General features: G+C 44.4%; 1 protein-coding gene and 1 pseudogene across 2 annotated transcripts; both read right to left on the reverse strand.

The window, feature by feature from the left end:
- The window catches only part of LOC101361132 (HLA class I histocompatibility antigen, B-67 alpha chain-like), a 43625-nt pseudogene that overhangs the window by 11471 nt on the left and 10709 nt on the right, over positions 1-21445 (reverse strand).
- Positions 13426-15618, reverse strand: LOC101347623 (ribonuclease P protein subunit p21). 2 transcript variants are annotated; one of them, XM_004387091.2, is made up of 5 exons: positions 15562-15618; positions 15386-15486; positions 15212-15330; positions 13727-13852; positions 13426-13612 (listed from the first exon to the last, which is right to left on the reverse strand). In XM_004387091.2, exons 1-5 carry the CDS (start codon positions 15616-15618, stop codon positions 13527-13529), a joined length of 489 nt encoding a protein of 162 aa, XP_004387148.1. In that variant the 3' UTR covers positions 13426-13526. The 2 variants fall into 2 exon arrangements, with proteins under 2 accessions (XP_004387148.1, XP_004387147.1); XM_004387090.2 differs by having other exon boundaries at positions 15212-15294; positions 15386-15618.

The raw sequence follows: 21445 nt of genomic DNA on the forward strand, positions 1-21445 counted from the left end.
AGTATACTCGAAGCAAGTTTTTTTTTTTTTTTTTAAATTTAGATAAGGGCATGAAAGGCAGTGCTTTGAGAGATGAAATGCACAGTACCTAATGTAGTTGCTCCAATTAGTAAGCTGTCAACACATAAATGTATATGTAAAGGTCAAAGTTTGGAAGAGATAGAAAGGAGCATAAGGGAGGAAAATTAAATACACAAGTTTCTTTATCACTTGGATGAATTGATAAAAGGTCTGTAATGGATGGGAGGACCAGTGGGGTTGGGAAGTTAGAGAGGGGATGGAAAGCTGCCAAAATGTGGAGTCTGTCTTGTCAAAGCAGAAGACGGAGAGAAGAAAGGTAACTCAAGGGTTAATTGACTGAGGGCAAGAAGGAATGATGAAACCAGAGATTAGCAGTACTCCAGTGGTATGGTGAACACTAAACCCAGATCCATTGACTAGGTGCTTCACAATTCTCTAGGAGTTTTGAAAAGATCTCAGTTCTCTACTTTCAGAGACTTGATTCATTATGTCTAGGAGGGACCCAGCAATCAGTATTTATAAAAGGCTTTTCATGGCGTTTGTCATGAATCTGGACTCGAGTCTAGAGTGTGATATCATTCAGGTCAAAGTAGGCACTTGAAGGAGGATTGTACTCTTTACAATGGCATAGAGATTTTGAGGAGAATGAAGACTGAGGAAAGGTCATTATGTTTGAGGTCACCACTGACCGTTGAGAATTGATGAGGGGCAGAATGAGCACAGGTGCAGAAACAGAGAGAATTAATGGCATGAGCAGGGGATGGTGAGGAGGCCAGCCAGGACTGGCCTGGCAAAAGCATTATGTATATCAAATATTTGTTGTTGTGGGGTGTGAGGAGTCCAGGTTGAAAGGCTTGGAATTTACTCTATCCGAGAAGCAATCATTTAAGTCTTTGAGTAGGGCTGAGGAATGAAGAAAGCTCTGATGGTGTGCACGGTGGCTGGAAAGACTAACGACAAGCATGTTTCAACTGAATCTGCCTAAGCTACATAGAGGGTGCACAGAAAGAAGTCCTTTACTTATCCTCTCCAGGAAACATAGCTAGCAAGTGGTAGAAGTAGGACTATAAGACAAGAACACTTCTTGGCCTGAAGTACAGGGTGATTTCCTGGACAGAGAGGTTTAGCGGCAGAAAAACTCGGAGATAAGGAAAATATTAAGTGTGGCTAGGCCTGTAGACTCTAAGTTCCAAGCATAGTTAAGGCTTTTAAAATCATTCACACTAGCAATGGGATTGTCAGTCCAGCTAATCAGTAAGACCATCAGTTCAACTGCCAAGGTCTACTGCCACGTGGAAACAGAAGACTCTGGAAAGTTTGTGTAAGGATATAGGTGTAAAGACATACAATGGGTGTTAACTGTAGAGAATAATATATTTATTTTATATTTATTAGTAGGGGAGTAGTTGCAATAATACTTTAAAGTAGTATTAAAATTATGAGTTAAAGATTTTTCTGTGAAACTGACAGGATGTACATGATTTTTCATAAATAAAAAATTACAAATAGCAGGGCTGAATGAACAGAATAGTCTTATTAACAAAAAAAAGCTACAATGAGATGAAAAACATCCAATATAAGCATTTATGTTTGCATGAGAATGGAGAAAGGAAATATGAAGAACAGGCTAATAACACTGATCCCCTCAATAATGTGGTATGTATTTAGATATAGAAGAGTGTGAAGGCTAAGGTTGTGTGTCAAGTTGGCTGGGCCATGATTCTCAGTGGCTTGGCAGTTATGATGTAGTTTGGCAGTCCTATGATGTTGCGATCACTTCCATGATGAAATTGGGTATAATGTGACCACCTCCATGATGGGATCTGCTGTGAGTAGCCAATCAGTTGAAAGAGAGTTTCCTTGGGCCTGTGGCCTGCATCGAATACAAGTGGACATTCTGGTAAGGCTCATGGGCTTTTGCTTGCTCTGTATCCTGCAGCTGGCTACTGTTTATCTGACCTCTGGTTCTTGAGCTTTGAACTGGCAGTTTACCTGGGGTCTTGCCTGCAGATCTTGGGATTGGTTGATCTTTGAAGGCTGTGAGCAACAGCCCTTCTCTCTGATCTACAGATCTTGGATTCACCAGCCCCTGTAGCTATGTGAATCAGGAGAAGTCTCTATTGTGACCCGTGGACTTAGGACGTTCCAGCCTCTACAACCACATGAGTCATTTCCTTGATATAAATCTCTCTACATATATTTATATGCTTGTCATGGGTTGAATTATGTCCCCCAAAAAATGTGCGTATCAATTTGGCTGGGCCATGATTCCCAGTACAGTGTGGTTGTTCTCCATTGTGTGATTGTAATTTTATGTTAAAGAGGATTCGAGTGGGATTGTATAACATCCTTACTAAGGTCACATCCCTGATCCAATGTAAAGGGAGATTCCCTAGGGTGTGGCCTGCATCACCTTTTATCTCTCAAGAGATAAAAGGAAAGGAAAGGAATCAGAGAGTTGGGGACCTCATGCCTCCAAGAAATAAGTGCCAGGAGCAGAGCATGTCCTTTGGACCCAGGGTACTTGAGTGGAGAGGCTCCTGGTCCAGGGGAGGATTGATGAGAAGGCTGACAGAGAAAGAAAGCCTTCCCCTGGAGCTGACACCCTGGATTTGCACTTCTAGCCTACCAGACTGCGAGAAAATAAATTTCTGTTTGTTAAAGCCATCCACTAGTGGTATATCTGTTATAGCAGCACTAGATGACTAAGACAACCCTTTACTGGCTTTGCTTCCTAGAGAACCCAGCATAAGACATTTGGTACTGAGAGTGGTTCTAGAGAACAAAATTGTAAGGATGAGTTTTCTAAATTGGTTCTCAAGTCTGGTTAGTCTTAAAGATGTTGATGACTCTACCTCCAGTAGTAAAGAGGGCACTGCTAATCCATGGCTTGAGGTGGCAATACAAATATGCAAAATATCACCACCAAAGGTCAGCTATTGGTGAAAGGCAAGGCTCTGGGTGGCTGCATGTATAATAATTTTCTACAATTTTGTCAGAATGAGAAGTATAAGGAAGCTGGTTGGTTGGTCCTACTTTTGCTAGACAAACTGGTGAAAGAAAGAGATGAGCTCTGGGCTTCAGAGTCAAAGCTCAAGAGCCACATAAACAACCTCAAGGTTTCCACTTGTGCCTTGAAAAAAGCTTTATTTCTTGTAGTAACAGAGCTGATATTGCTGAAAATCAAACCCAGAGTCTTATCGTAAGAGTGGCTGAATTACAACACCAACTCAATTGGAAAATTCAAGAGGTGTCTGAAGTTAAAGTGAGGGCATTGATTGGGAAGAAAAGGGATCCTAAAACTTGGGATGGGGACATATGGACAGATAATCGGGAAGCTGGAGACACTGAGCCCCTAAATTCTGTTGAATCACTCCTGCCAACAGAACCAACCCTCTCACTCCCACCTGAAGAGATTACTCGATGTTTGTCTGCTACACCACCCTCCCAGTAAAATCATTATCCCCTCCTCTCCCATCTGTTGAGATTAACCCAGCTGCATCTAAAGTGCCTTTATCTGAGTCATTGCCTGGGACATGGCCTGAGGCAGATAAGCAAGTCAAAGCTGAATGCTCTCAAAACAATTTCACAGTACCGATTAGCTTCTAGGCCTATAATTAGACTTAAGTCCCAGCTAGCCCCAAAAGGCGAAGTACAAAGTGTGACCCAGGAGGAGGTACACTACACTCCAAAAAAACAGCTTGACTTTTCTAATATGTACAAATAGAAACTTGGGGACTATGTGTGGGAATGGCTATTAAGGGTGTGGCATGATGTGCAAGGAACATAAAGATGGATAAGTCTGAGTTTATTGATATGGGCCCACTAAGCACAGATTGTTGATTCAATGTTTCAGCTCCAGAAGTTAGGAAAGGATTTAATAGTTTATTTGGTTGGGTTGCTGAGGCATGGATTATGCAGTGGCCTACACTAAATCAAGTTGAAGTATTAGACCTGTCTTGGTATACTGTGGAAGAAGGTATCCAAAGGCTTAGGGAAATTGGCATGCTAGAGTGGCTTTATCAGGTTAGACCCACAGACCCACACATAGAGTTCCCAGGGGACACACCTTTTACCACAGCTGTGAAGAACAAATTTGTGAAGGGAGCCCCAGAATCTTGCAGACTGCTGTAATTGCTATTTTATGTAAGTGAGATTTGACAGTGGGAACCGCCCTAACTGAATTAAGACACCTAACTGCAATGGGGCTGATTGGACCCCCTACTAAAGGGGCCAAGTGGCTGCACTCAATTGAAAAAGACAAGGTGGGTGTGGTTAGCATAATGGACAGCAGAATTAAAGCAGTAATCAGAATAGTCTGACTCATAAGGACTTATGGGGTGGCTACTTAGTCATGGTGCCCCTAGGAGTGAAATATATAGGATATCTACTAAATATTTACTTGATCTGTACAAGCAGATGAATTCTAGGCCAAGTGAACAGCAGTCTAACTCGAATTGGCAGAATAGAAAGTCAGGGCCCCTCAGTCAGTTCCCAGATTTGAGCAGCTTTAAAGACCCAAAACCCCTTAAATAAAGGGGAGGCCGCATCCCCTGGAGGAAGGACCCCACTACACTGCCCAAAATTTATACTGTTAATCTTTCTCCCAGCTTTCCCCAAAGGGATCTATGACCTCTTACAAGAGTGACTGTTCACTGGGGAAAAAGAAATAATCAGATTTTTCAGGGATTACTGTATACCGGCTCTGAACTGACAATAATTCTAGGAGACACAAAATATCACTGTGGCCCACCAGTTAGAGTAGGGGCATATGGAGGTCAGGTTATTAACCAAGTCTTGGTTCATGTCTCTCTCAGTAGGGCCGGTGTGTCCCCGAACTCATCCTGTAGTGATTTCTCCAGTTCAAGAATGCATAATTGGAATATACTCAGCAACTGGAAGAACCCCCACATTGGATCCCTGAAAAATGTATAAAGGGCTATTATGGTAGGAAAAGCCAAATGGAAGCCATTAGAACTGCCCCTACCTAGGAAAATAGTAAACCAAAAGCAATGCCACATTCCTGGAGGGATTGCAGAGATTACTGTAACTATCAAGGACTTGAAGGATGCAGGAGTGATGATTCCCACCACATCCCCATTCAACTCATCTATTTGGCCTGTGCAAAATACAGCTGGATCTTGGAGAATGACAGTGGATTCTCTAAAACTTAACCAGGTGGTTACTCCAATTGCAGTTGCTGTTCCAGATATAGTTTCATTGATTGAGCAAATTAATACATTTCCTAGTACCTGCTATGCAACTATTGATCTGGTTAATGCCTTTTTCTCCATATCTGTTTCAAAGGACCATCAGTAGCAGTTTGCCTTCAACTGGCAAGGCCAGCAATACACCTTCAGTCATCTACCTCAGGGCTACGTCAACTCTCCAGCCCTGTGTCATAATTTAGTCAGCAGGGACCTTGATTGCCTTTCCCTTCCACAATATGTCACACTGGTCCATTACATTGATAACACTGTGCTGATTGGACCTAGTAAGGAAGCAGTGGCAATGACTCTGGAGTTATTAGCAAACTATTTAGATGATGGGAAATTAATACCACAAAACTCCAGGCACCTTCCACCTCAGTGAAATTTCTAGGGGTCTAGTGGTGTGTGGCATGTTGAGATATTCCTTGTAAAGTGAAGGATAAGTTATTGCATCTGACTCCTCCCACAACTAAAAAGGAGGCACAAAGCATAGTGGGCCTCTTTGGATTTTGGAGGCAACACATTCCTCATCTGGGTGTGCTACTCTGGCCTATTTATCAAGTGACTTGAAATGTTGCTAGTTTTGAGTGGGGGCCAGAATAAGAGAAGGCTCTGCAACAGGTTCAGGCTGCTATGCAAGTCACTCTGCCACTTGGGCTATATGATCTGGTTGATCCAATGGTGCTTAAAGTGTCAGTGGCAGATAGAGATGCTGTTTGGGATCTTTGGCAGGCCCCTGTTAGTGAATCACAACACAGACGCTTAGGATTTTGGAGCAAATCCCTGCCATCGTCTGCAGATAACTACTCTCCTTTGAGAAACAGCTTTTGGCTTGTTACTGGGCCTTAGTAGTGACTGAACACTTAATCATGGGCCACTGAGTCACCATGTGGCCTGAGCTGCTGATCATCAACTGGGTGTTGTCTGACCCACAGAGTCATAAAGTTGGACGTACACAGCACCTCTCCATCATTAAATGGAAGTGGTATATATGAGATCAGGCCCTAGCAGGACCTGAAGGCACAAGTATGTTGCATAAGGAAGTGGCCAATTATGCATGGTATCAGCAACAAGGACTTCCACTCACCAAGATCAACTTGGCTACAGCCACTGCTGAGTGCCCAATCCGCTAGCAGCAGAGACTAACAATGAGTCCCCGATATGGCACCATCCCTTGAGGCGATCAGCCAGCAACCCAGTGGCAAGTTGATTACATTGGACCGCTTCCATCATGAGAAGGGCAGCATTTTGTTCTTACTGGAATAAACACTTACTCTGGATATGGATTTGCCTTCCCTGCATGCAATGTTTCTGCCAAAACTACCATTTGTGGACTTAGAGAATGTCTTATCCACTGTCATGGTATCCCACACAGCATTGCCTCGGATCAAGGGACTCACTTCACAGCAAATGAAGTGGGTCAATGGGCCCATGCTTATGGAATTCACTGATCTTACCATGTTCCCCATCATCCTGAAGCAGCTGGCTTGATAGAACAATGGAATAGCTTTCTAAAGACACAATTACGGCACCAGGTAGGTGGCAATACCTTGCAGGTTTGGGGCAATGTTATCTAGGAGGCCGTATATGCTCTAAACCAGCATCCACTGTATGGTTCTGTTTCTCCCATAGCCAGGATCTATGGGTCCTGGAATGAAAGGATGGAAACGGGAGTGGCACCACTCACTATTACCCCTAGTGACCTACTCACAAAATTTTTGCTTCCTGTCCCTGCAACCCTGTGCTCTGCAGGTCTAGAGGTCTTAGTTCCAAAGGGAGGAATACTCCCACTTGGTGACACATCACTGATTCCATTGAACTGGAAGGTAAGAATACCCCCTGGCACTTTGGGTGCCTTGTGCCTCTGGATCAACAGGCAAAGAAAGGAGTTACCATACTGGCTGGTGTGATTGATCCTGATTACCAAGAGGAAATCAGATTGATATTGCATAATGGAGGTAAAGAGGAGTATGTCTGGAATGCAGGAGATCTCTTAGGGCGTCTCTTAGTACTACCATGCCCCGTGATTAAAGTCAACGGAAAACTACAGCAACCCAATTCCAACATGACTACTGTGATGTTTAAGATTGTGTGTCAACTTGGCTGGGCCATGATTCTCAGTGTTTTGGCAATTGTGTAATGTGATACTTCCGTATTGAAATTTGATACATAATCACCCCCATGATGGGATCTGCTGTAGTATCGGCAGGGGCGGGGCCTGTGGCAGCTCACTACCCACCTCAGCCTTCATCTCTCCACCGTCTGCCGCCTAGCTTCTTTCTGCTTGCCTTGCCAGGGTTCTTGCTTGTTCTAGAACCTGCAGCTGGCTCCTGTTCATCTGATCTCCAGCTCTTGGGACTTGAGCTAGCAGCTTGCCTGCCAATCTTGAGATTGGTCGATCTTCACAGCCTGCTACAGCCCTGATCTCTCGTCTGCTGATCTTGGGTTCGCCACCCCCTGTGGTTATGTGAACCAGCAGAAATCTGTAACAGCCTTGCTTTCTGGTTTGCCTGTCTTGGGTTCACCAGCCCATGGCTATGTGAATCAGGAGAATCCTCCTTGCCCCATGGACTTGGGATGTTACAGCCTCTAAAAACTGCTTGAGCCATGTCCTTGATACAAATCTCTCTCTCTCTTTCTCTATATATATGCTTTACTGGTTTTGCTTCTCTAGAGAACCTAGCCTAAGACAACTACTAATGGCCCAGACCCTTAGAGAATGAAGGTTTGGGTCACTCCACCAGGCAAAGAACCATGACCAGCTGAGGTGCTTGCTGAGGGCAAAGGGAATATGGAATGGGTGGTGGAAGAAGGTAGTTCTAAATATCAGTTATGACCGCGTGACCAGTTGCAGAAACAAGGACTGTAATTGTTATGAGTATTTCTGTTTTGTATGTGTGCATCAAATATTTTTGTTTTCTTCACTTATAAAATATAAAGGGCTAGTTCATTTTCAGTTGTATGTGTTTGCTGTATCATGTTAGGTGCAAGTATGACTTATAATTGTCTTTATTCAGAGATTATGTATGGTTTAAGGAGATGTGTATAGGTGCCAAGTTGACAATGGGTGGACTATGATGGTTAAGATTATGTGTCAACTTGACCAGGCCATGATTCTCAGTGTTTGGCAGTTGTATGTTGTGATCACTTCCCTGTTGAGATTTGATATGTGATCACTCCATGATGGGATCTGCTGTGAGTAGCCAATCAGTTGAAATGGAGTTTCCTGAGGCATGCAGTCTGCATCCAAATACAAGGGGATGTTCTGGCAAGGCTCAGGGGATTTTCCTCATTCTGGATCCTACATCTGGCTCCTGTTCATCGGACCTCTAGTTCTTGGGACTCAAGCTAGCTGCAGTCTTGTCTGCCGAGCCTGGGATTCATCGATCTTCAGTCTGTGAGCAAGAGCGCTGCTCTCTGACCTGCTGATCTTGGGTTCACCAGCAACTGTAGCTACGTGAATCAGGAGAAACCTCTATCCTGATCCATGGACTTGAGACATTTCAGCCTCTACAACTGCTTGAGCCATTTCCTTGATGTAAATCTCTCTACATATATTTATATACTTTACTGGTTTTGCTTCTCTAGAGAACTCAGCCTAAGACAGAATGTCTCACATTCTTTTGAGCCAACGTGAACTCAGAAAGAACATCCCTTAGAGAAAGCTTGGGTTCAAGTTCTGGTTTTGTAATGAACTTGGGTATATCATATAACCTCTCTGAATCTTCAATTTATCTTTATAATGAAAGGATATATGCTAAGAACACTTATACCATTATCATTACAGAGAAGGAAACCCTGGTGGCATAGTAGTTAAGTGCTATGGCTGCTAACCAAAAGGTCGGCAGTTCAAATCCACCAGGTGCTCCTTGGAAACTCTATGGGGCAGTTCTACTATGACCTATAGGGTCGCTATGAGTTGAAATCGACTCAATGGCAACGGGTTTGGTTTGGTTGGTTTTATTACAGAAAAAAAAGTTCTTAGGGCCTTATAAAAGTTTTGGGATGTCCCTCCATTCTAAATAATCTTACAGTATAATTTCTGCAGAAGTCTTTGGATGGTGCAAACGGTTAACACACTCAACTGCTAACCAAAATGTTAGCAGTTTGGTTCCACCCAGAGGTGCCTCAGAAGAAATGCCTAGAGATCTCCCAAAAAATTGGTCATTGAAAACACTACAGAGCACAGTTCTACTCTGACCCACGTGGGGCCGCCACGAATTGGAAACAATTTAACGGCCACTAGCATATAATTTCTGCAAGCCCTGGGGGTGACTGGATTGAATTCAAAACCCAGCTTCCACTCCCAATCCCCACAACAGACTGTAGATGCACTGGATTCTCTCAATATTCTGGTCAAATAGGAAGTCATAAAATATTTTTGTTCAAAATACACACTCAAGGAGCCCTGGTGGTGCAGTGGTTAAAGCAATCGATTGCTAACCGAGAGGTCAGAGGTTCAAAACCACCAGCAGCTCCAAGGGAGAAAGATGTTGCAGTCAGCTTCCATAGATATTTACAGCTTTGGAAATCCTGTGGGGTTGCTATGAATTGGAATCGATTCAATGGCAGTGGGTTTGGGTTGAGTATACCAAGACCGCTTAAACTTTAGTTCTGTGGAACTCTGTATCCTCACTTTTTCCTCAAATCCCACTGCTAGTTCATCAGGAAATCTCTGGGCTATCCCTTCAAACTATATAAAAAAACTGAAAACCTCTCCATCTTCACTGTTAACACCCTAGTCCAAGCCACTATCATCTCACCTGGGTGATTAGAATAGCCTCCTAACTGGTTTCCCTTCTTCCAATCTTGCTCTCCTAGTCTATTCTTTAAAAAAGTCAGTGATCCTTTTGAAATGTTACATCACATCGTGTCACTGCATGCTAAAAACTTCCAATGGCCTTCCCCCTGAATAAATCAAATTCCTCGTGATCGTCTAAAGACTCCTGGCCTCCTATGATCTCTTTGGCCACATTTACCACTCTCCATCTTGCTCACTCTGTGCCACTCACACTGGCCTCCCTTCTGATCCTTCAACACACTGGTCAGGCTCCTACCTCAGGGTCTTTGCCTTAACTGTTCCCTCTGCCTAGAAGGTTCTCCCCAGATACCTGCATGGCTAGCTCCCTTATCTACTTCCTTGTTTTTTCAGAATGTCACTCTTAGTTTGGGTTCCCCCAAAGCGAACCCAGAGACACGGACTTGGGTGCAGGTACTTGATCTGGAAGGTGATCCTAGGAATTGTGAGGGAGTGGGGAGTGAACCAGGGGCGGGAAGTCTACAAAGTGTGTGTCTATATACTATGTGCCACCAGGGCTGAACCCTTTTGGAGACCATGATAGACTGTGGAATATTGTGCAATATTCACCAATCATTGTTTGGGGTTGCTCCCAGAAGCATTCCTCTCTGGCACTTTTGGCCTATCCAGCACAGCTCCTGCTGCCAGATAATACTCTGGGACAGAAAGACAGAAGCTGTTGTCATGTATGGGAAGTATCTGCATAAAGTCACCTTTGGGATGGTGTGAGGGGATAAGGAAGAGGCACCTACAGTCTGCTGTGGTCACTTTCTCAGTGCTGCTTACCTCAACTGCTCTATTTAAAACACTAACCTGTACCCAAGTCTTCCTCACTCTCCTGATTTTTCCATAGTACATACCCCTGTATATATCATGCATTGTTTTTTGCTTGTCTTCCCACCAATTCTTTTGTTCACTGACGTATATCCCAAGAGCCTGAGCAATGCCCTGCCACAGAGTAGGTGCTCAGAAAATATTTTTGAATGAATTTATGAAAATATCATAACTTTGTTACATCTCCAGAGTGGGAAGAAACTACAGGAAAAGAACAGTTAAATTTCCTAATTTTACAAATGCCTATTGTAGGGACAGTAACTCAGATTCCTTGATGTCCAGGCTCTGTCTTTTCTATTTTGCTACTTATTATTACTCAGTATTATTATGATCATTACACACTCCATTAACATAATCTATAATACCTAATTTTCAAGATGCCTTCTCATACATTATCTCATTTGATACTTACAAACATGTGAGGCAGAGAAAACCAGAATCATTTACTATTTCCTTTGTTGGGAATCTTTCTAATTCTCTTTTGAATTCAGGACAGTCTCTCAACCAATTAATCAGTATCTCTCTCTTCCCTCCTGACAATGATACTGATACTTACCAGTTTTGACTTAAGATTTGGAGAATGATTAAGTCTTGGTTTCTGTGGATACTGGAAGATCTTCTTTTCTTGATTCAATTCAAATGACCTAAGTTTCTTCTCTCACATTTGTTTAACTTTATTTAAAGGGTGCTGAAAGAGCACTGATTTTGAATTACTGAATTGTTAAGAAAAATCAGAGAAAATTGACTATTGTATACTAGGGATTTGGGTTTTTTTTTCCCCTTCTTTGATACAAGAAATCCATTTTTGCATATACTGACAACTATCATGTCATAATAAGTAAACATGAAAAGGCTAGAGTTTCAGAAAAAGGAAGAGGGCTATGATCTTTAGATTTAGATGAACCTGTATTTATGGAAACATAAAACGGATGAAACAAGCCACAGAGACTCACAAGTGAACCATAGTCCAGATTCTGTTTCATCTGCCTTCCAAAGGGACCTGATCCCCATGGTATCCCACACAAGAGGAATTCCTTAATGATGGAGCTATGAAATCAAAACTCAGTTTCAGTACTGCTGCCCACTGTGGACATGTTCAGTTATGTGCAAGTATAATCACACTCAAAACAAACTTGACCAAGATTCAGATTTAGCATCCAAGTGTGAAAAAGCTCAATCACCAGAAATGAGACTTAGTAGAGAAGCCAAGGAAGGTGAGTGGAGTACACAAAGGGTCCAGGTTCACATGACGTGTACTTTAAAGCTGCACATTTATTTCTGTTGGTTCCCACAGCTGACCCAGGTAGCACTGTCTCCAAACATAAGCTGTCAAAAGAGTAACTCGTTTAGTTACTTGTACACTAGTTATCTTTCATGCAAATAATTTACTCACCTGTGAAGGGTTCAGGGGCTAGACCAATCAGGGACAAAGACAAAAACAAGATTTGGTAGGTTTACATCAGTGGTCCCCAGAGAACCAATGAACGTTTGTGCAGCTTGACCATGTGACTTGCTTTGGCCAAGAGGACATTAGAAAGTGTGATGCAGAGGCTTGATAAGCATTTACACATTAGAGCTTGTTCTCTTGGAATGCTATCTGTGGAAGAGCCATGTAAGAAGTCCAACCACCCTGACACCATCATGCTGTGAGGATGTCAAAGCTAGCTACATGACAAGGCCAATGGAGAAACAATGAGGTGCCAGGCATGTGAGTGAAGCCTTCTTGGGCCTTCCAGACCAGCTAGTAGCTAAATGCAGCTGAGTAGGGACCCAGCTGATACCACATGAGCAGAACCACCCAGCCCAGCTCTGTCAGAATTCCTAACCCAAAGAATCAGAAGAAATAATAAACCGTTGTTTTAAGCAGCATTATGAAGCGACTTTTATGCAGCAATAGCTTACTGCAACACAGGTTTTATAAGAGAAAGGGAAGAAAGAAAACTGCACTCTGGGAATAGTGAATATAGTACATGTTTGGGGTAAACTGATTAGCTAGAAGCTAGGAAAATGGTCAGTCTGGAAATTCTGTCCTTGAGTAGGCTTCTGAGGAACATCAAAGAAAACAATTTTAGTTGTTGAAGGATTCTCCAGGCAACCTTGAGAGTTTACCTATGGAGCAGACTTGTGCCATATCTGCTAGTGTCCTTCTGTGAGCACCTCTGACTTTGTTAGTTCAGGTTTGCACCATTTCCCTCATTAGAATTTAAAAGAAGAAAACTCTGAGATTGGGAAAAGTGGGCCTGGAGGATCTGAACTGTCCCCATATTTTTACCCTCACTTAAAAACAGAGCAGTGGTGTCAGCAGTCTGTCCAGCCCTTCAGTCAATAAGACTATCTAAAGATTGAATGTCCTAAGAAGGCTTGAGACCTTGCAGACAGCTCTGGAAGCTGAGGTCCAAACACGGCACTGCACTGAGGAAGCACTGGAGTCGGGGTCCTAGAAATAGGGGCTGCTTAGTGGGGCCCAGTGGCTGATGGGGGTCAGGACATCCCCACATGGTGGGAGTACAAGGATGGTAAAGACAAGAGAGAAATTAGTCAGTGACAGAGAAATATGGACAGAAACAGGAAAATGAAATGAAGAGCTGAAATCCCCACAGAACAGAATTACACAAGGCAAAACAGAATGAAACTTTATTTCTTTGGCAGATAGGATGAATCCATCACTGGTGACTGGGGCTCTGAGGCTGCACTTTCTCCTCTGGAATGGGGTGAGCTGTGCTTGGCAGGGGCTGTGGTGGTTTGGGATCTGGGTAGCGGAGCAGAATTAGAGTTGACTGTAGTGTCTCTCCCACCAACCCAGAAACCACCTATGTGTCCCTATCTCCTGGGAGAGCACCCATTTTTTCCTACCACCTCTCACCTGCCTGGCTCACCAGCTGGGCTTCAGGCCGGTCTCCCCAGAGCAGATGCCTGGGATCATTGAGGAATCGTTGGCTGCGCTGGCATGTTAGGCAGGTCTGTACTGTCCAGCGCTGTCCCTTGCATCCTGGGTTGGATGTGGGAAAAAAAGAAGAGGGTACCCAGGTTTAGCAGAAAAGATTTCCAGCACTCAGTTTTGCCTCCCCTGCTTTTCAGTAACGAATTCTTTTTCTCTTTTCCCTCCTTTAAATGCAAATTTGATGGTGTCAGGCCCGTGCCTAAACCCCATCAATTTCTTTGTACCTTTAAAGATAAAGTTCAAACTCCTTAACAAGATTCTTCAAGATCTGGCCTCAGTTTCCCTCTCCAGCTTCATGTCTTGTCTCTGCCTCTCTCAAACTTCAGGCTCCTGAACTCTCATTTCCATGCAGCAACACAAGCTCCCGTGTCTGGAGTCCTCACACATGCCTAGAATGTCTACCTCCCACTACCTTTGCTTATCAAGAACCTCACCACCACTGGCGTAAGTAACTCAGCACTCTGTGACCCTAATATTCGCCAGCATGTTTTCTCCTTTTCAAAATGGGCAACTGAGAGCTTGACATAACTAACGCTGTGATGAACTTATAAGTTCTTTTTCCTTTTTTTTTTGCCTGCCTTCTCCTTTCCACATACCTTTGTTAAAGACTTTTACTCTGGCCACCTGTGGCTTACAACCCCCGACAGGAAGATTAGAGCCCAGAAGTCTGACATATGTATCTTTAGTCTGATAAAGAGGTGCCCGGCATGTATCTCGTTAGTCTGATAAAGAGTCTCTTGTAATTACCTTGTAATTAATAACTCATCCGGCCATACCATCTGAGGGCTATAAAGACACTTCTGACCTTTGTAAAAATCATGTATAAGCACTAATGTAAAAATGCCTTTTGGGACTCCATAGAGACAGCTTGTATTGCTGTCAGATCCTTGATGGTAGACACTTCTAAATAAACTTTGTCACTCTTTCTGACTTAGGGTATGTTTCATTGGCAGAGTATGTTTCATTGCTCAGCTGCTCCAGGGCACAGACCCTAACCGGGCAAGAACTCCGCTCCACTTTAATTATTTTTCTACTCTATTGTAATTGTTTCTATTAGTCTTTCCCAACACACTGCAGGTTTAATGAAATTAATGAATCTAGCACAATGCTTGACACATCTCAGAAAACTACCATTTACTGAATGAATGGTGATGGGAATCATGTCCTCCATGACGCCGAATAACATCTATTATTATGCATCTATTATTACTTCTCTACTGCCCAGGTTGGGGATAAAAGTCAAGCCCAAAATTTAGTTTGTTCAGGTGGGATCTGAAACTGAATGTGGAGCTGGAGAAGGCCGGCTCCTACAAACCCTACGCCTGACGCCTAAAGCGAGGAATGGGTCGCTTGCCCCCAACCCCCCACCCCGCTCCGCAACTGTCCCCTCTCGGCAGGGGCACTCACGTCTCTGGCGCTGGGTGCACGTCAGGCCTGGGACAAGAAGGGAAGAACAGCCACGACAGAGGGTCCTCTTCACCGAAGGGTCCCTGGGGGCAGATGCGGAAGGTGGTCGGGTGCCTGCGCTCGCTCCCCGGTTTTCCCCAGTCCCGCCCGCCGCCAAGCTCCGCGCCCGCTCACCGCCGCAGGACGAGTCGCTTCGCAATGGTCCTCTCCGTGTGGCAGTAAAACCTCGCCAGCGCCTGGTTCTCAGGGTCCTGAGCGAGGATGCAGTGGGCGGCCTGAGGAGGAGAACAGTCACTCCGGGCCGGCCGCACCAGGCCCACCTTCCCGCTGCGCCCCCGACCCGGGCTCACCTGGTACAGGAAATTGAGCCTCTGGAAGGCCTCCCGGTCCTTCACCTGCCCCACCATCCGAGCGGCGAAAACCCAACGCGGTTCAGTCTGCAGGTTCCGCCCTTCGGCTCGCCCCTCCCCGGTCGTCCGCGCAACGCCTCCTGGGAAGTGTAGTCCTTTGGCCAGCGAGCCGCTTCCTTGTGCTGCTCTCCCGAGGCGCGTATTCTGGCGCCACCTCGTGGTCCCACAGATCCATTTATTTGTAAATTCTTCCCCAGCTCTCCAAAGGCCCCTCTAAGTTGCCACAACGGTGAGGTTGGCTGGTAACCAAGAGGTCGGCAGTTTGAATCCACCGGCCGCTCCTTGGAAACCCTATGGGGCAGTTCTATTCTGTCCTATAGGGTCGCTATGAGTCGGAATCGACTCGACTGGCAACGAGTTTTTTTCTGATAAAGAGCATTCTAAAATTCAAGGCATTTGGCTTGGCTGAGGCTTCTGGCTCAAGTGTAGGCCTGACTACATTTTGTCAATTTGACTATTTGATAGAAGTTACTTCTTCTTTCCTGTTCTCAGAAAGTTTACTACGTAGATCAGGGGTTGTTACCTAGGTCAATATTGTAATAAAGATCTTATGGCTTGCACAGATGTTCTAGGAAACGTGATTTTAGTGGTTAATCCGATTCTCAGAAGATGCCTCTCAACTCCCCTCAGAAATGTTTTTCTGACCTCCTTACAACACTGCACTTTTCCATAACCTTATTTTAGCTAACCCAAATGTCAAGCAGTCAGAAGTGTTTACGCTAGCTCCTCATGCTTGTGGTTTTTGCTTTTATAAACCCCTGTAACTGAATAGGTTGGGGGCACACTCAGTGAATTGCTTTCACAAAGTGTTTTCCTCCAGTTTAAACTGTGTTTGAATTTTCAGTAATTATCTTTACTTTTACTTTAGCAGAATCAGAGAGTTTCTTTCTACAATACTTCCAGAGTCTTCCTCAAACCCCAAGTCAGCTACACCAAAAAGAGACTGGAAAGGCTGGTGAAGCAGATCTTAAACTTCTAAACATTTGCAGGACTGAAGACTGGTCTGTCTATGCAGATAGGTTTGGGAGATGGTTATGTCAATTATAACCAGCTAGACCTGTAGTCCTGAAGTCAAAGGCAGCTGCCTGAAGATCTACAGACAGAAGAAACAGTGCTTATACATTCAAAAAGGCACGTGTGCCAGTGGGAGTGAAAGTGGGAAAGACCATGAGAGTGATGGGGAGAAGAGGGCTCCTGGCACAGGAAAGCACAGCTTAGTCCCCATCCTTTCTACTTAACAAACGTACTTCCTGTTAGGCAGTTCTGGACACAGAGTAGGAGATCCTCACTTGGTAAGTCAATGGTTTCTAATCCTAGTCTTAGGCACTGGATCACAGAAACCTATCAATAGCATCCCCTGCCACCGAAATGACACCCCACTCCCCCCACACACACTTTACACACCTACTTCTGACCTCTTTCTCTCTCTTGTTTGTTCTGTTTGGCATCCTGTTTACCTCCTCTTCATAGTTAGTGACTCCAAGTTCTTGAGGTCGGGAGCAGAAGGATAAAGGGGCAGAATGGAAATGAACCCTGAGACAGGGAGAGGCAACATATGTCAAATGAGGTTACAGCCTCTCTCCCCTAAGACTCCTGCCAGCCTGGTGCAGGGAACCAGTTCTCCAACTCAGAGAAAGGAAATGGATGAAACCTCCTCCAGGATGAGTTTCACAGGGGTCCCCAGACTCAGCTGGGAGGGATGTGTTTAAAACGAAGATGCCCAGGCCTCGCCTTTCCAAACCTTGATCATTCACTGAGGGTGTGACCAGGAACATGCATTTGTAACACCCCAGTGATTGTTACAGACATCAACACCATGCCATTGCCAAATTACTACACAACACAGATCACTTTAGTGGGTTCTTTGCTCCATATTATTTCAAGAAAACCAAAGTATCTTGCCACAAAGAACCACGGTCAAGGCACAAAGGTAAGAGGAGAAGAGTCTGGACAGAGTCCTACTAAGGTGGGAGGAGGAGCTGAAATGCCCTCAGTAAATTTCAGTCTCTTGTCCCAATCTTCTGTCAGCTCTTGATTATCCAAGCGGAGATAATCCAAGTTGTTTTAGTTTGGTTTGGCATGCATCACTTTACCTTTTTTTGACAACATATGTACCCTGCAGTGTGTTTATTTTGGCCTAATATTAAAATAATTTGCATTCTCTGAAAATGAAAATGGCAGAGGGTGAAGGACAGCAACAAACAAGCAAAAGGCTGGCTCTTCTAAACACCAGTTCCAGGTCTGGTGCACATAGGTGGAAGGGAGCTGCCTATCTGGCCTCCCCTACAGATACCATCCTTTTTTACCCAGCCTCAGGGTGAGAAAGACTCTATTATCTTTCTTCCTTTCTGGCTTGGATACCTCAGTCAGGTAACAAGGCTGACACCTTGAGAGTAACTACTTAATAGCCTTTTTTAAGGCCAGGGCTTTGGATAGAAACATTTTCTCTTTCCTCTAATGCCTGACCCTCTCCCTTCCCAGTTCTTTCGGGAAACCAGTGAAAGGGTACACGTGTCTGTAGAATCTCTTCCACCTTGCCTCTGGAAAGGAGGCAAACAACTATAAAGAGGCAGGCAATAAGTCAGCTCTACCAAAAGACTGGGCAGGGAAGTAGGTTCTCTTTTCTTTCCATCCTGATCCCTTCTTCTGGCCAATTCTACTCACAATGGTAACCTTAGTCTGGGAATAGAAGACCAAAGAAACTCACTTCTCTAATCTTCCTTCTAACCTTCTTAATGCCAAATCTCTGCCCCAGAAATACTCCTCCACTTCTAGAACCATGAGAACAACTGTCATTCATATTTATTAAACCTAGAGGTACACAGACCTCTGTCATCTTCCTCAAGAAACATGACTATTCTGGGCCAAGAAGCCCCTAAAAGGATGTATAGGGGTTTCTGTTTCCCTCTCCAGCTTGAGGAAGACAGATTTCCCCCTATGGACTCTTTGCTTCTGGAAAAGCCTCTCCTTCCTTCCCAAACCATCCTTCTGCAATAGAAAACTTGATGGATTTCAGGGGAGGCAATCCTTTGGGAACCCGCTCCTCACCTTGACAGTCAAGAGAGGAATGCAGTTGTGCTCTCATCCCAGCCCAGTCCTATGCCTCCATGCAAACCATCCTAGAAACCAAGGTGTTTCTCCTAGATGATTCAGGACTGGAACCAGGTAGACAGGAAGATGTTCCTGAAGGATACAGGAAGGAAGGCCCACAGCTCTTGACTCTGCCTTACCCCAATTATTTCCATGTCCCTATCTGTCACTTCCAATCTGTTGGGGGTCTAATGGTGGTGCAGCATTCTTCCCACCAGCCCAGATGCCTGGGTAGAAGAGGGGCCAAAGTTTCTCAGTAAAAGTGTCAGTGAAGATGTAGATACGACAGCAGTCTATGACCTTGTAAAAAGACACTGTGCCAGCCTCATCGTCTAGGAATATGCCCATCCTCTTGGGTTTTACCTTGATGTGCAAAGGGGTAAAAGGCGTGGTAGTGGCTGCATATTTGCCCCCATTCCACGTCTGCACCCTCCAGTAGCCAGTCTCAAGGAGTGGAGTCAGCTTGTCCTTTCTGCTCAAGGAGTCCAGGTACACACTCACGCCCAGTGGATCTTGTTGCCTACCCGCACTGCCCAGTAGTGTTGACCTGAGGTGAAACCCTCAGTAGCCAGGAGGCAAGGGTAGAAGGTGAAATGCCATGGTGTGTCAGGGAGATCCCGGAGTCTTCTCCTCATGAGCTTACACTCTTACGATCTTCTGACAGGACTAGGCTAGGATGAGCAGTCTCCGGGTCTAGGGTCACGTCTGCTGGCGGAAGAAGCCAGAGTGGGGAGCTAAATGAGAACAGGAATAGCTAATAGCACCTGCCTTGTTCTTCTATCTTGCCTTTACAGAGCCTGTTCTCTTAAAGGTCCTCAGAACACCATGGTTTGGTTAACTTTCTCAATCTAGGATGTCACCTAAGAGAGGGGAGGGAAAAACAGCTTCACTTTTCACCTTGACCTTAATATGAAAAGATAATGATCTCTTGACTCTGTAAAGGCAGGTGGTCTAGGTTCCAGCCTAGTCCTCTCGCCATCCTCCTCTGACATCAACTACTTCACTGTATGGAGAAGAGCTAGGCACAGTCACGGGCCAGAAAGAATGGAATGTGTTAAGAAGGATACAGAGCAAGGCAGCATTAAGGTCTAGGGGTAGAGTGACCTTGTGTCTGCTTTCCTGAAACAGTCTGGTTTATACTATTTTCCCTGCATAAATATTAATGGCACTACCTTTCACTCTTAAGAGTGTTCCGGCTTAGATGTTACATTATATAGTCACTCTACCTGGTAACTTGGGCAAATTATTTAACTTCTCTGGGTACCTATTTAGAAAAATACAAACATAAGAATAGATGACACTTAAGGCTTCCTTTCACTAGCTTTCTATAGACTCAACTGAGAACAACATTGAAAGCCAGGTAAAGGGATGAGGTGAGTGTGAGCATGGAAGTTGACAGAGGAGTAACTGAAGTCCAGATGAGATACGACCTAAGGATTTTCTTTTCTCTGATGATTCCCCTCTGCTAGTTTTCTTTTAGGAGCAACTCACCAATAAGCTGTTTAAGAATCTTCCTCAGGACAAAGTACTGTCAGGGGAAATTGCTTAAGTCCTTCTCCAGCTCTATGGATACAGAAATCACCTCCATGGTCTTCACTTTCTCACATCAAGGAGGGGTAGGGAAATAGCGGAAGAGAGGGTAGGGTCAGGGGGAAGCTCCAGACAAATGTTCAGATGTTGTCATCTTTAAATAGAAACTAAAATTTTCCATCTTTCCACTTTCTCCCCTGTGATCATTAAGGTTGTGTGTCAACTTGGCTGGGCCATGAATCTCAGTAGTTATGATGTATTTTGGCAGTTATGACGTATTTTGGCAGTTGTATAATGATGGAATCACCTCCACAATGAGATCTGATATAATGTGATCACCTTCATGATGGGATCTGCTGTGAGTAGCCAATCAGTTGAAAAGGAGTTTCCTTGTGGGTATGGCCTGCATCCAGTATAGATGGACTTTCTGACAAGGCTTGAGGGCCTTTGCTGACTCTGGATCTTGCAGCTGGCTCCTGTTCATCTGACCTCTGATTCTTGGGACTTGAGCTAACAGCTTACCTGCTATCTTTCTTGTTGATCTTGGGATTAATTGGCCTCTATAGCCCATGAGCCAGAGGCCTGCTGTCTGATCTTCCAATCTTGGATTCGCCAGCCCCTGTGGCTATGTCAGTGAGGAGAAGCCTCCAGCCTGACCTATGGACTTGGGACTTTCCAACATCTACAACTGTGTGGGCCATTTCCTTGATATAAATCTCTATATATATTAATACGCTGCACTGGTTTTGTTTCTCGAGAGAACCCAACCTAAGACATCTCCCTTCCCTGAAGACAAATACTTATCTACTGCTTTCTCTTACCAATCTATGGAGAGCCATGTAGTCCCCTGCACAGAGCCTTATCTTAGGAATGAGTATCAGAACATTCTAGGAGTGTGTCATGGATTGAATTGTGTCCCCCAAAAATATGTGTCAGCTTGGCTAGGCCATGATTCCCAGTACTGTGTGATTGTCCACCATTTTGTCATCTGATATGATTTTCCTATGTGTTGTAAATCTTACCTCTATCATGAGGCAGGATTAGAGGCAGTTATGTTAATTCGGCAGGACTCAATCTACAAGATTAGATTTTGTCTTAATCTCTTTTGAGATATAAAAGAGAAATGAGACAGAGACAAGGGGGACCTCACACCACCAAGAAAGTAGTGCCAGGAGCAGAGTGTGTTCTTTGGACCTAGGGTACC

The sequence above is a fragment of the Trichechus manatus genome, unplaced genomic scaffold (assembly GCF_000243295.1).
Source record: "Trichechus manatus latirostris isolate Lorelei unplaced genomic scaffold, TriManLat1.0 scaffold00180, whole genome shotgun sequence".
Lineage (NCBI taxonomy): Eukaryota > Metazoa > Chordata > Mammalia > Sirenia > Trichechidae > Trichechus > Trichechus manatus.